A 12,518-nucleotide genomic window follows, 5' to 3' on the forward strand; every position below is an offset into this window, starting at 1 on the left:
CTTTGCCCCTCTAGTTTATGCTTGTGTCCTCTTGTTGTGGTAGTATTTCTCCTTTTAAATAAACTCTCTTCCTTTACCTTGTTGATTCCCTTGAAGTATTTAAATGTTTCTATCATATCCCCCCCTGTCCCGTCTTTTTTCCAGGCTATATAGGTTAAGATCCTTTAACCTGTCCTAGTAAGGTTCATCTTGTAATCCATAAACCATTTTAGTTGCACTTTCTCCAACATTTCTATATCCTTCTGGAAATACGGCCTCCAGTACTGTACACAATACTCCAAGTGAGGTCTCACCAGTGATCTGTACAACGGCATGAGCTCTTCCCTCTATCTACTGCTAATACCTCTCGCTATACAACCAAGCATTCTGCTAGCATTACCTGCTGCTCTACTGCATTGTCTGCCTACCTTTAAATCCTCAGAAATAATTACCCCTAAATCCCTTTCCTCACACGTTGAGGTTAGGACAGTATCAAATATTCTATACTCTGCCCTTGGGTTTTTATGCCCCAGGTGCATTACTTTGCATTTATCTACATTAAATGCCAATTGCCACAGCTCTGACCATTTTTCCAGTTTTCCTAGATCGTTTGCCATTTTGCTTCTTCCTCCAGGAACATCAACCCTGTTGCAAATTTTTGTGTCGTCAGCAAATAAACATACCTTTCCATCAAGTCCATCTGCAATATCACTAATAAAAATATTAAAGAGAATGGGTCCAAGTACAGATCCCTGAGGTATCCCACTGGTAACAAGACCTTGTTCTGAATATACGCCATTCACTACAACCCTCTGTTGTCTGTCACTCAGCCGCTGCCTAATCCATTCAACTACATTGGGATCTAAACCCAGAGATTGCAGTTTATTTATAAGTCTTCTATGTGGGACAGTGTCAAAGGCCTTACTGAAATCCAGATACGCAATGTCTACTGCACCACCTTGATCAATTACTTTAGTCACCCAATCAAAAAAATCAATAAGATTTGTTTGGCAAGATCTTCCTGAGGAAAACCCATGTGACTTCAGATGTTCAACAATCCTTTCCTTTAACATTGTTTCCATTAATTTCCCCACTACAGATGTAAGACTAACTGGCCTGTAGTTGCCCGACTCCTCCCTACTGCCTTTTTTGTGAATGGGCACAACATTCGCTACTTTCTAATCCCCTAGGACAACTCCCGTTACCAATGATTCGTTAAATATATCAGTTAACGGTTTTGCTAGTACACCCCCAAGCTCTTTTAATAACTCGGAGTGTATCCCATCAGGCCCCATCGACTTATTTGTCTTTACCTTAGACAACTGAAGTAGAACTTCCGCCTCGATAAACTCACATATTTCAAATGATTCAGTCTTTTTTTCCCAGCTGAGGTCCCATTCCATCATTTTCATCTGTAAAAACTGAACAGAAATATTCATTGAGGCAGTCAGCTAAACCTTTATCCTCTTCTACATATATTCCTTTTGTTTTTAGTCTAACTAATCCTTGTTTCACTTTCCTTTTCTCATTTATATATCTAAAAAATGTTTTATCTCCATTTTTTACTGAGAGGGCAATTCGTTCTTCTGCATGTGATTTGGCAGATCTTATAACTTTCTTTGCCTCTTTCTGCCTAATTTTATAGATCTGTCTATCTTCCTCACTTTGGGTATTTTTGTATCTACTAAAGGCTAACTTCTTGTCTTTCACGATTTTGGCCACTTCTGCAGAGTACCACAGCAGTTTCTTAAATTTTTTACTCTTACTGACCAGCCTAATACAATTTTCTGTTATCGTCAATAAAACAGCTTTTACAAAATCCCATTTCTCCTGAACGCCATTTAAATTGTCCCAGTGTGATAATGACTCCTCTACACATATTCTCATTTTAGAAAACTCAGCTTTTCTAAAAGCTAAAACTTTTGTTTTTGTGTGGTGTGACTCAGTCACTGTTCGTATATTAAACCACACAGACTGATGATCACTAGATCCCAAACTTTCACCTACAGAAATATCTGTTAACAAATCTCCATTTGTGAACACTAAATCCAATATGGCCTCCTTACGAGTTGGTTCCTCAACTACCTGTTTTAAAGATAATCCCAGTAAGGAGTTTAGAATATCCGCACTCCTGGTACAACCAGCTACTTTCGTTTTCCAGTTTACATCAGGGAGATTAAAGTCACCCATGATTATAACATCCCCTTTCACTGTCATTTTAGCTATTTCCTCCACTAGTAGATTATCTAGTTCTTCTACTTGTCCTGGGGGTCTATTAATCACACCTATGCGAGTTACTTTACTTTTGCCAAATTGTACTGTAACCCAAACCGACTATAAATTCTCCTCACCAACTTGTATTAAGTTAGATTTTATGTTATTTTTCATTTTTTATAATCGAGCAAATGCTGTAATATTTACTAGTAAAACTTTTTTCCTATGGGGAAGGCTCTCTTTTTTTTCTAAATTAAGATTCAAATTTTGGGGGCTCGTTTTATAATCAAGCAAGTACGGTAATCAACAGCAGAAACTTGGGTTTCCATAAGCAAAGGAGGTAGAGATACAGGATGAAATACGAAATTACAAAATAACAGGGAGACTTTAGAGACTTCATGAGAAACATTATTTCTGGCAAATTTGGCCCAAGGAAGGAATTAGGTACAAATAGACTGGGGATTATCCACAAAAAGCCAGAGGAATTGTTCCAACAACTGATTAGTTCTTTCTGTGATACCATTGGTCTGAAGGTGGTATGGAGATGAGAAAGCCAGATAAATAACCAACAAGTGAACAACTTCCAAAAATGGGCTGTGAACTGGACACCTTGATCCGATACAAACTGAACAGGAAGACCATAAGGACAAACAATTTCTCTAACAAAAATAGGTACCAATTCAGGAGCAGAGGGTAATTTAGGTAAAGAGACGTAACAAGACATCTTAGAGAAACATTCCACCAAAACTCTTGCAACACAATGTCCAGAGTATGTTGAGGAGTAGGATGATCAATGGCCCACACTGAGGAGGAGAGGATGATAGGGTGATAGAGGCAGGATGTAATGGATACCTATCAATGACTTTAACCTCAATAGGAGTTAAAATAGGAGAGGAGCGTTATACTTGTTAGCAAACTTTATGTTGATGACGAACAATGCAGCCCATGGCAGATGCGGATACGGAGTTCTCGTACGATTCAAAGGGTAACAGGAAGCATTAATCTTTCTTTTTTTTGAGGAGACAAAAAGAGATCACCTAGGAGAAGCTCTCTCTCTCTCTAGACCTAGATGGAGGAGTTTTTCACTAATTGGGGCATAGTCTTGAAATATGACCCTTCTTGCCACAGTAGAGACTCAGATCTTCTGTGGGGCTGTTCTTCCATGGATAACTTGGATATCTATACTCTTTAAAGTGGTCTCAGGGGTCACCTGGGCCCCCTAAAGTGTCGGGCCCAGTCATGATTGTTACGCCCCTGTATGTATACATCTATTAATTTCCCCTTGGTAAAGTGTTTATATGTTTGTCACTAAAATATTAGTATAGCAAGACTATGAAAATTGTCCCACAGGGAAAAATGTGTCCCAACCCCTGGCACTAAAAGGCTTTAAAGTTTGCAAAATATGGACATCAGACTTTTTTTTTTTAAGTTTTTAAATTTGCAATGGTTGCCTTGACTTCATTACTGTGGTAATAAAACAATATTCTTTGACAAGCTCTATTTGGCTTTCCACAGATATTAATGAGTGCCAGGAATCCAACCCTTGCCATCAGCGCTGCTTCAACAATATTGGAAGTTATCACTGTGGTTGTGACCCAGGTTATCAATTGAAAGGCAAACGATGCTTTGGTATGTTTGTTTTATTGTAGTGAGGAGCGGAGCAAGTATGTTATATGATGGATTTCATGGAAATATTTGGTATTTATTTACAGATCTGAATGAATGTCGTCAGAATGTGTGTCGACGAGATCAATTATGCAAAAACACACGTGGTAGCTATAAGTGCATTGATCTTTGCCCTAGTGGATTCACAAAAGCAGAAAATGGATCATGTGTTGGTGAGTTTTCTTGGAATGATGATCCTAATTATGTCTATATATATATATATATATATATATATATATATATATATATATATATATATATATATATATATATATATATATATATATATATATATAGTATGTGTGTATATTCAGTATGTATAGTGTTAGAGTCAGTGTGTGTCTTATATACAAAATACACACACTGACTCTCATACAACAGTACAGTACACATACACACACTCTACTGCCCCTCTACTACCTCTGACATAAGAAAAAATGCCAGGGCCCCCCTGCGAGACACAGTAACATACTAACATGCTTACACACACTAACATATTAACATATATTTTCACAAACACTCACATACTAACACACATGAACTAACATACCTACCCACATACAGTAACATACTGACCTACTTACACACACACACACACACACACACACATACTACTATACTTGCCTCCTTTACTGCAATGCCTCTAATAGAAGAGATCTTTCTTGTGACCAGCCCACTGAACAGCAGCACACAGGGAGCTTGATACCAAATAGAGCAATCTGCTTCCTGTTTTGCTGCTGCCCCTACCCCAGCCTAGCAGGCTTAGGCCAGAACATGTCATTAGATACAGTGAACTAAAATCCTATTTTCAAGATTTCCTTGGAACATGAATTCCTCTATGCAAGGCTCACATATATAGCCGGAAACTGTTTTTGCCATTTCTTTTTAGATATCAATGAATGCAGAGAGCATGCACATCAGTGTATAAGTAACCAGATCTGTGAAAATACGCTTGGAGCTTATCATTGTGTCTGTCCCAGGGGATTCAAGTCAGAAGGTGGTGGAAAACCTTGTATAGGTATGTAAAATGTTTCATAAATTAAAAGACAATATCTATGTTCTGGAGAACATCAGGAGAAGTAGGTAGTCCATCACCCAGTCTTGTCTCTATAGAAACATAGAAAGTGACAGCAGATGAGAACCATTTGGCCCATCTAGTCTGCCCAACCTCTGAATACTTTCCTTAGTTCCTAACCTTTTCGTATATCTAGCTTTCATTCTAAGTTTTATCCTGTAATCCATGAATCATTTTAGTAGCCCTTCTCTGAGCTTTCAACAACATATGTATATCCTTCTGTATATCCAGTACTGTACACAATACTCCAAGTGAGGTCTCACCAGTGATCTGTACAACGGCATGAGCTCTTCCCTCTATCTACTGCTAATACCTCTCGCTATACAACCAAGCATTATGCTAGCATTACCTGCTGCTCTACTGCATTGTCTGCCTACCTTTAACTCCTCTGAACTAATTACCCCTAGGTGCATTATCTTGCAGTTATCCACATTAAACATCAGTTGTTACAACTCTGACCATTTTTCCAGTTTACATAAATAATTTGCCATTGGATTTATCCCTCCAGGAATATCAACCACTACATCAAATATTGTGAAAACTAGCAAGTTTATGCACCTTTACCTCACAAGCTCTATAAACCTAATTTTGGCAAAATATTCATGTTTTTCTAAATCTACAAATTTGATGTGTAAAGACACACAGGTTGATTCGCTAAAGCAGGAATCTGTATTTATTTCTTTTTGCGGAAAAAACTAACTTAAGCTAATTCACCTGTAAACCCGTAAAGCCTCAGGTGCAGAGATTTAAGCAAGTTAACACATTGTTAACTATGAAGCGTGTTTTAAATGATTTCATACGCAGATATCAACGAGTGTGAAAAGCAAGATGTATGTCAACATGAATGTAAAAATATTCTGGGCAGCTATCAGTGTGCGTGTCCACCCGGTTATCAGCTGATGGCCAATGGAAAAACATGTCAAGGTATGCAAAACCAATTGAATTTGCCTATAGCAATGTATGCATAGAAATATGGTAAAATATTTCACAGACTAACATTTATATGGAAAATATTCATATGCCAAGAATAACAAAAAAAACCAAGTGTTTCATAATGGTTGTTTGCGCTATTTCTAATGTAGGAACAGAGTTGTGTAATATAACCAAACTTTCATAAATACCGTAGGGATTTTAGTCTATTTGCTGTGAATGGTTTTGACAAACAAAATAAACAGAACTAACTCATAGAAGTGAGCTACATTTTTGGGGGGGAAATTCAAAGTGGGAATTCAATATAATATTGAGAATGGGTATGGTTTTTGTGATATTTGTGTGGTCTATATTTCTACCACAATTCTAAAGACCACGAGACAAGTAATCCATCATGGTTTTATATTCTTAAGTTCAGTTTGTGGTTGATGGCCAAGAGCATTATTTGTTATTAAAAGGCTTCATACAGGAAATAGAAACTGATATTATTAGTTTATGATGTCTAAAGACAGTTACAATACAATTCCCGTCTGCCCAGATGCTAGAACCTCTCCCTGATGCCGTCTAGATTTTCCTTGTCTCTTAGGTTTGTAAGACAGTGACACATTACATTGTGACGCATAATAATGGGTGGGTCAACGTCTGTTATATCTATTACTTTGATAATGAACATATTAAAGCCAGATGGTATTACTTTTATACCATGGCCATAAAAATATGATTCTGGGATCATTTTGATCTCTTTTTTCCATTTTTATTTTTTTTTCTCTTGGATGGTAAACAAAAAAAAGTTTAACGAGTTTGAAATTCATGAGTCTTAATGTCGTAAAGTCATGTATTTCAGTGTTGAGTTTTGGAACGCTGCTTGGTCTGTACAACTGTATAAAAATAACAAAATATGCGAGTTACCTTCCTTTTCTGCAAATAGATATCGATGAATGCCTTGAGCAAAACATTCAGTGCGGTGTGAGCCGAATGTGCTTCAACATGAGAGGAAGTTACCAATGCATTGACACTCCATGCCCACCAAACTATCTGAGAGACGCTGTTTCTGGGTAACGTATAGTATTGATTACAATGAGTTGTGGAATAGAAGTTTTTTTATAATAAAAATATATTTTCATACTATCTAAGAAGATAAAACCCAACATATTCTATAACCTTTTGTAAGAATGGTCAATACTGGTAATTAAACATTGATGGATAAACAATCATATACGTTTTCTTGTTCTTGCCATTTTATATAACTGACTTCTTACTCCCAAATCCTACAGTTTACAGTTCTATACACTAAATAAGCCCACGTAATGATGTTTTCATATTCAAATAAACATATACCTATTAAAATTCACAGAAAACCATTAATTGATCTCTGCTCCGTTAAATTGCTGATTGCTGTTGATTGGTTCAGGCAGACCATGCAATTGTGGTGAAGGACACTGATTAGATATTGCCGTCTCTACCACAGGCCGCTGCCAATATCGATTTTTTTTATAAGGCAAACTTTTAAACTAAATATTTCCAAAACAATTTATGTAATAGATGGTTTAAAAACAAAATGTATTTAATTTATGCTAAAAGCTGTTCCCTCTAAGTATATTCCGGCAATTTCTTATATATGTAACTTCTGTGGTGGGTGGAGTTCATGAGAAGGCTGACAACATATAGTCTGGGGCACATTCCCAAGTAATAAAGCAACCCAAAGTACATATATGAGACAACGTGCCCAATGTATACTATTCACTTTAGTCCAAAACAGAAAGAGAACACATAAAGGGAACACACTTTCACTCTCTCTTACCCTCTTCCTACCTACTCCTGCTTTCTCTGTGAGATAGCTCAATTGGTAATTGCCTTGACTGCAATGCCTGTTTAAACTCTGGGGTCTAAGATTCAAATCCTAGCTGGGTCAACTCTGCCCTTCATCCTCCCAAGGCAATAAATTAGTAACATTGATTGGGTAATAACAACATCTATTATTCAGCTGCCAATTTGGTTAATTCTGAGAGCACTAAATTAAGTTCTTTGTCCGAAAACAAATGGAACAAAAGCAAAATTTGCTTGAATTGTTTTTGGGTCACATGTGCAAGTCTAACATCTCAGAGCCATTAAATGATCAAGTGATCTGCATACTGATCTATGTGTATGTTTATGTCTTTGTTCACATCCAGGTACTGTTTGAAGAATTGCGCAGCTAATGATTTGGAGTGTGCTCTGAGTCCCTATGCTTTACAGTATAAGCTTGTCTCTCTCCCATTTGGGATTCCTGCAAATCAAGACTTAATCCGATTGGTTGCATACACCCAAGATGGCATCTTACACCCTAGGACAACATTTCTAATAATCGATGAAGATCCTTTACTGCCATTTTCTATCCGCGAGGAAAATATGAAAGGAGTCGTCTTTACTATCAAGCCTCTTACAAAGCATGAAACCTATAGAATGAAAGTGAAGGCTTCATCATACAGTATTGATAGGACCATTGAATATCAGACTGCCTTTATTGTTTATATCTCTGTATCTCCATACCCTTACTAAATTGCTACAGTGCCTGTGTACACCATCCAGTATTTTTAATGCTATGTTCCGACTAATTTAATGCTTTTGAAAGATTCTGTTGTAGATTTTTTTACTACGTATGAAAATATTATACACAGCCACAAAAGTTCAAATGTTAAAATTTCCAAAATGAAATCTGATATTTTATAAACATTTGAGTACTCATAAAATAAAATGTCAATTTTTATTTTGCACACTTTCTTAATAAAATTGGTATAGTATTTTATAATGATTCGCTTTACTCGGCTTATTAGATATAAGGGCCAATGACATGTAATACTAGCTTCATAGAATCTTTAACGAACAAATCATTTTTTGAATACTCTCTATCAACTTACTGAGGCAAAGTCATTTATCAATAGTAGACATTGAAGAATGCAACTTTTGTTCTTTAAGGTTCAAACAAGAACCACTATGGTAACAACCCTGGATCAGTCATATTAATTATGTCTTCCATGCATAAAGTGAATCTGTTTTGCGGCCTCCAATAATAAAAACAAAACAAAAAAAACAAAGTTTAGTAAAATAAATCCATGTAATGGTGGTAATAGACCCGCTGTAAAGGCCACATAGGTTGCTTCCTAGGACACCAAGCTGGTAGAGGGTCCTGCTTTAGGATTCTTTCCTGGGTTTGTTAGGAGGGAGACACAAGATATATGTGTAAGACACTAGAAAGTGTTGGTTAAGTATTTGTCAATATACATTATGTTTTAGTCTGTTGAGATAATTGACAGTTCTTGTTTTCAGGTTTGCAAATTATATTCCTTCCTATAATTCTAACCATATGTTGTTGGACCTGATTAAACCTGGAGGTCATAGAAGAGGAAGGTTCAAATTAAAGAATTTAATTAGCCATGCGGGTTGTGGTGATGCTCATTGTTTTAAAGGAGACAGACCCAGTTGAAAAGTTATTTATCAACTGCAGATGGAAATAATAATATATAGTATACCTTTAGGATAAATTTTTTTAAATGTTTTCATTTAGTCACAACAATGTCCTGCAACACACAATTTCAGTCGTATAAGATTATACAGCCTTATGTTTCAGACATTAAAATCCTTTTTTCTGTAACCTTTCCTGAGTAATACAAACATCCTTTTAACATTTTCCCACGATTTTTACTATAGACATGTGCAAACTTATTTTTGCCACCCTTTATACTGTTCTTGGAAACATTCTTTTATTTTCTCATATTTTAAAAATGTAACATTTAATTTCCAGGCATAGCTGTTAATACTTTTTTTGTATATAATTTGGTTCTTAAAAACATTTTGTTCTGAGTAGAGGTTACCGAAAATGATACTTGAAAGAGACACCAAATTTTAAAATTAAACCTTTCTATGGCAGCATTGATTGCACCAAATAAATGTCAGCAGAGCGGTTATTTTATTTATTCCTGATAGTTTAATAATTTAAGTAGCTTTGTATGGCTAAAACTTCAGTGCCTGCTTTTGTATGAATGTGACATTTTGTATAATTGAAGGATTATTTCAGGGAAAAGCTTTGGCACTTAACCGTATTAGAAATGATGTGTGCAATGGTACATTTTATTAGTTAAAAGTGCTAGATTTAAGTTTTTGGTATGTTTCATCTGAATTAATTTCTGTTTACTGGCTGATGCTTTTGTGACAGGTATATATGTTAATGTGTAACGGGATATAAATTTAACCTTTTGCGCTTTGGTTTGAAGATTGATTATTTCTTACATTTATTTTAATAGAACCAAGTGCTTGGACTCCCACAGTTCATTAGTCTACTTGCCATCATGTACTCACACCTGATCAGAATGCCATCTGGAACATTGATTATAAATGTACCCTTTCCTTCAATGCTGGAACTTTTTCAGCCAATTTCTAGAAGTGACCTGTTAGAAAAACTTGATTTAAATTTCCTGTTCCAGACCTGCCTTTGACTACGTTTTCCTCTAATATTGATTCCGGCCCCTGTATCATGAATCATAACTATATTTCACAATTTATAACCCCTCCCTTTCCAGGAAGTCTAATTTTCGAATGTCCAGAATGCATGCATCCTTTTGCATGCAGTAAAATGCACCAAACACAATGTACAGGGGACTCCAAAGTACATTTAACATTTACATTAACATGAAAATGCAGTGCTCTATTAAAGGGGAATCCTAGAATATTTTCATGCTTCTGGGTGCTTTGTTAGTTTGTAATCCTAACTAATGAAGAGAAATCTTAATTACATGGTAAGAAAAAAGCGAGTCCGGTAACAGGACCAGTAGGAACAGTGATTCATGATCCAGCGTCACGGCTTACAAATTAAGTCTCCCTCATTCTCATGGAATATAGGTCCCCACAAATTCTGACAAAAGTCTTTACAAGTTAGAACATGAGCAAGCAAAATCAACGGAAGTGAAAAAGTTATTTCATGTAAGCAGGGGCCTGACCTAGGGCAGCGCCTCCAGTCGCCTCCACCTCTGTGGTTTAATTAAGTCTCCATTGAAGTAATCAGGTTGGTTGAAGAGATTAAATATCTCACTTGTAATCTGCTCATTGTTCAGTGGGACGCTGGTGGGCTTAATCATTTTAGAAGGTGATCTGCCCCCCCCCTCCGGTTTTGTACCAGGGGGACTGCCGACTCCCTGGACCTGCCGCCCTAAGCCTGGGTCTAGTTGGTCTAGTTTACGTTACCGTAAATAAGATCAGAAACGCTCAGAGAATTGTCTCATAGAACAGGTGCCTCACAAACTGGTAATGGCACCTAATGCCCACATAACTTATCCCCCCCGCCACTGCTTCCACTGACATGTTAACAGTCTGTATGATGTGTATATATACATAGAAATACTAACACTTGCATATTTAATCAGTGCAAATGAACAGGCATCTTTGGTAAATAGTTTGCATTTGTCAAAATTAGGCTCCCTCTCCAATTAAATTGTGCCTGGCACCATTTGTGAGTCCAGGATAGTATAAACTTGTTCTCTATATTATGTAATGGCAAATCAATCGACAGCCCAAACAAAATGTGTGTCCTTTTCCTTAAAATAGATGCGCATGGAGTAAGATATTTTTTTTAGACGGAACTAATTACAGTCTAACCCATTACTGATGAGAGAATGTCTCACAACCTTAAAAAATTATTTCTTGTTGAAAACTTGTCTGAGAATGGTACAGCGTTTGAGAGGTCAAAAGGACTAATTGAAATGATTTAGTAACTGTAGAAAATCGGTATGTGTATGTGTTAAGACGTCAAGGGTTAATTCCATTGTCAATCGATATTCTAAAATGGATTTAAAATGAGGCCATTGTGGAAACGGTGAATGTTTCAGCATCTGAGGACATTCTACAGAGTTGAGATTATGTTAAATTATATGTTGCTGTGAATGGAAGCAGAAAAGGGATATTGAGGGAAAAAAAACATTTTGTACATTGATTTACTGGCAGAGAAATTGGGCTATTGAGCAACCAAGCTGACGGGACTATTAAAAAATGCGCTGTTCAGATCTGCATCAATTTATTATGCGATTGGAGGAGTCATTGGGTGTCCTATTAGACATTTAGTCATCAGAGAAGAGAAAACACATGCATGGTGTAACTGTTTCCAATCCCTTGACAGCTGACCCGCAGCGTAACTTAGTCTCATAGATCGTAGACCTCTGACAGCTGACTTACTGAAAGTGCATAACTGCTGCTCGCTTTGTACATGGACATGTGAAAGCACTTGCTCTAAAGAAACAGAGCTAGATTATGTATTATTATTATTATTATTATCCTTTATTTATATAGCGCCAACAGTTTACGCAGCGCTTAATACAATACATAAATTCAAGGGATATGACAAGACAAGAATTGACAGACTAAGACAAACCGATACATTTGGTGGAGAGAGCCCTGCTCGCAAGCTTACAATGTATCATGTGTTAGTCATTTACAAGCTAATAACTTCCCGTCTCAAGGTGTCTGAACTGATGGCATTTTAAGAAGGAAAGACACAAGAACTGGGAAAGGATTTTAGGTATTTTGTCAAGCACAGTTCTAACTTCTAACAGTGACCACTGATTTAAATTATATCTCTACCTAAATAGAAACAATAACCCATACCTCCCAACTGTCCCGTTATTTTTCA

General features: G+C 36.6%; 1 protein-coding gene across 1 annotated transcript in view; it reads left to right on the forward strand.

Moving 5' to 3' along the window:
• The window catches only part of LOC149284439 (hemicentin-1-like), a 141,563-nt gene extending 133,162 nt beyond the window's left edge, over positions 1–8,401 (forward strand). Inside the window, exons 101-106 of the mRNA XM_089496740.1 lie at positions 3,709–3,822; positions 3,906–4,031; positions 4,748–4,876; positions 5,738–5,857; positions 6,792–6,918; positions 8,035–8,401. Coding sequence (XP_089352866.1) covers positions 3,709–3,822; positions 3,906–4,031; positions 4,748–4,876; positions 5,738–5,857; positions 6,792–6,918; positions 8,035–8,401 — 983 coding nt within the window. The remainder of the gene's footprint in view (positions 1–3,708; positions 3,823–3,905; positions 4,032–4,747; positions 4,877–5,737; positions 5,858–6,791; positions 6,919–8,034) is intronic.
• Positions 8,402–12,518: the final 4,117 nt, after the last annotated feature.

Source organism: Sceloporus occidentalis, unplaced genomic scaffold (genome assembly GCF_023333645.1).
Source record: "Sceloporus occidentalis isolate IW3139 unplaced genomic scaffold, rSceOcc1.0.p SCAF_93, whole genome shotgun sequence".
NCBI lineage: Eukaryota > Metazoa > Chordata > Lepidosauria > Squamata > Phrynosomatidae > Sceloporus > Sceloporus occidentalis.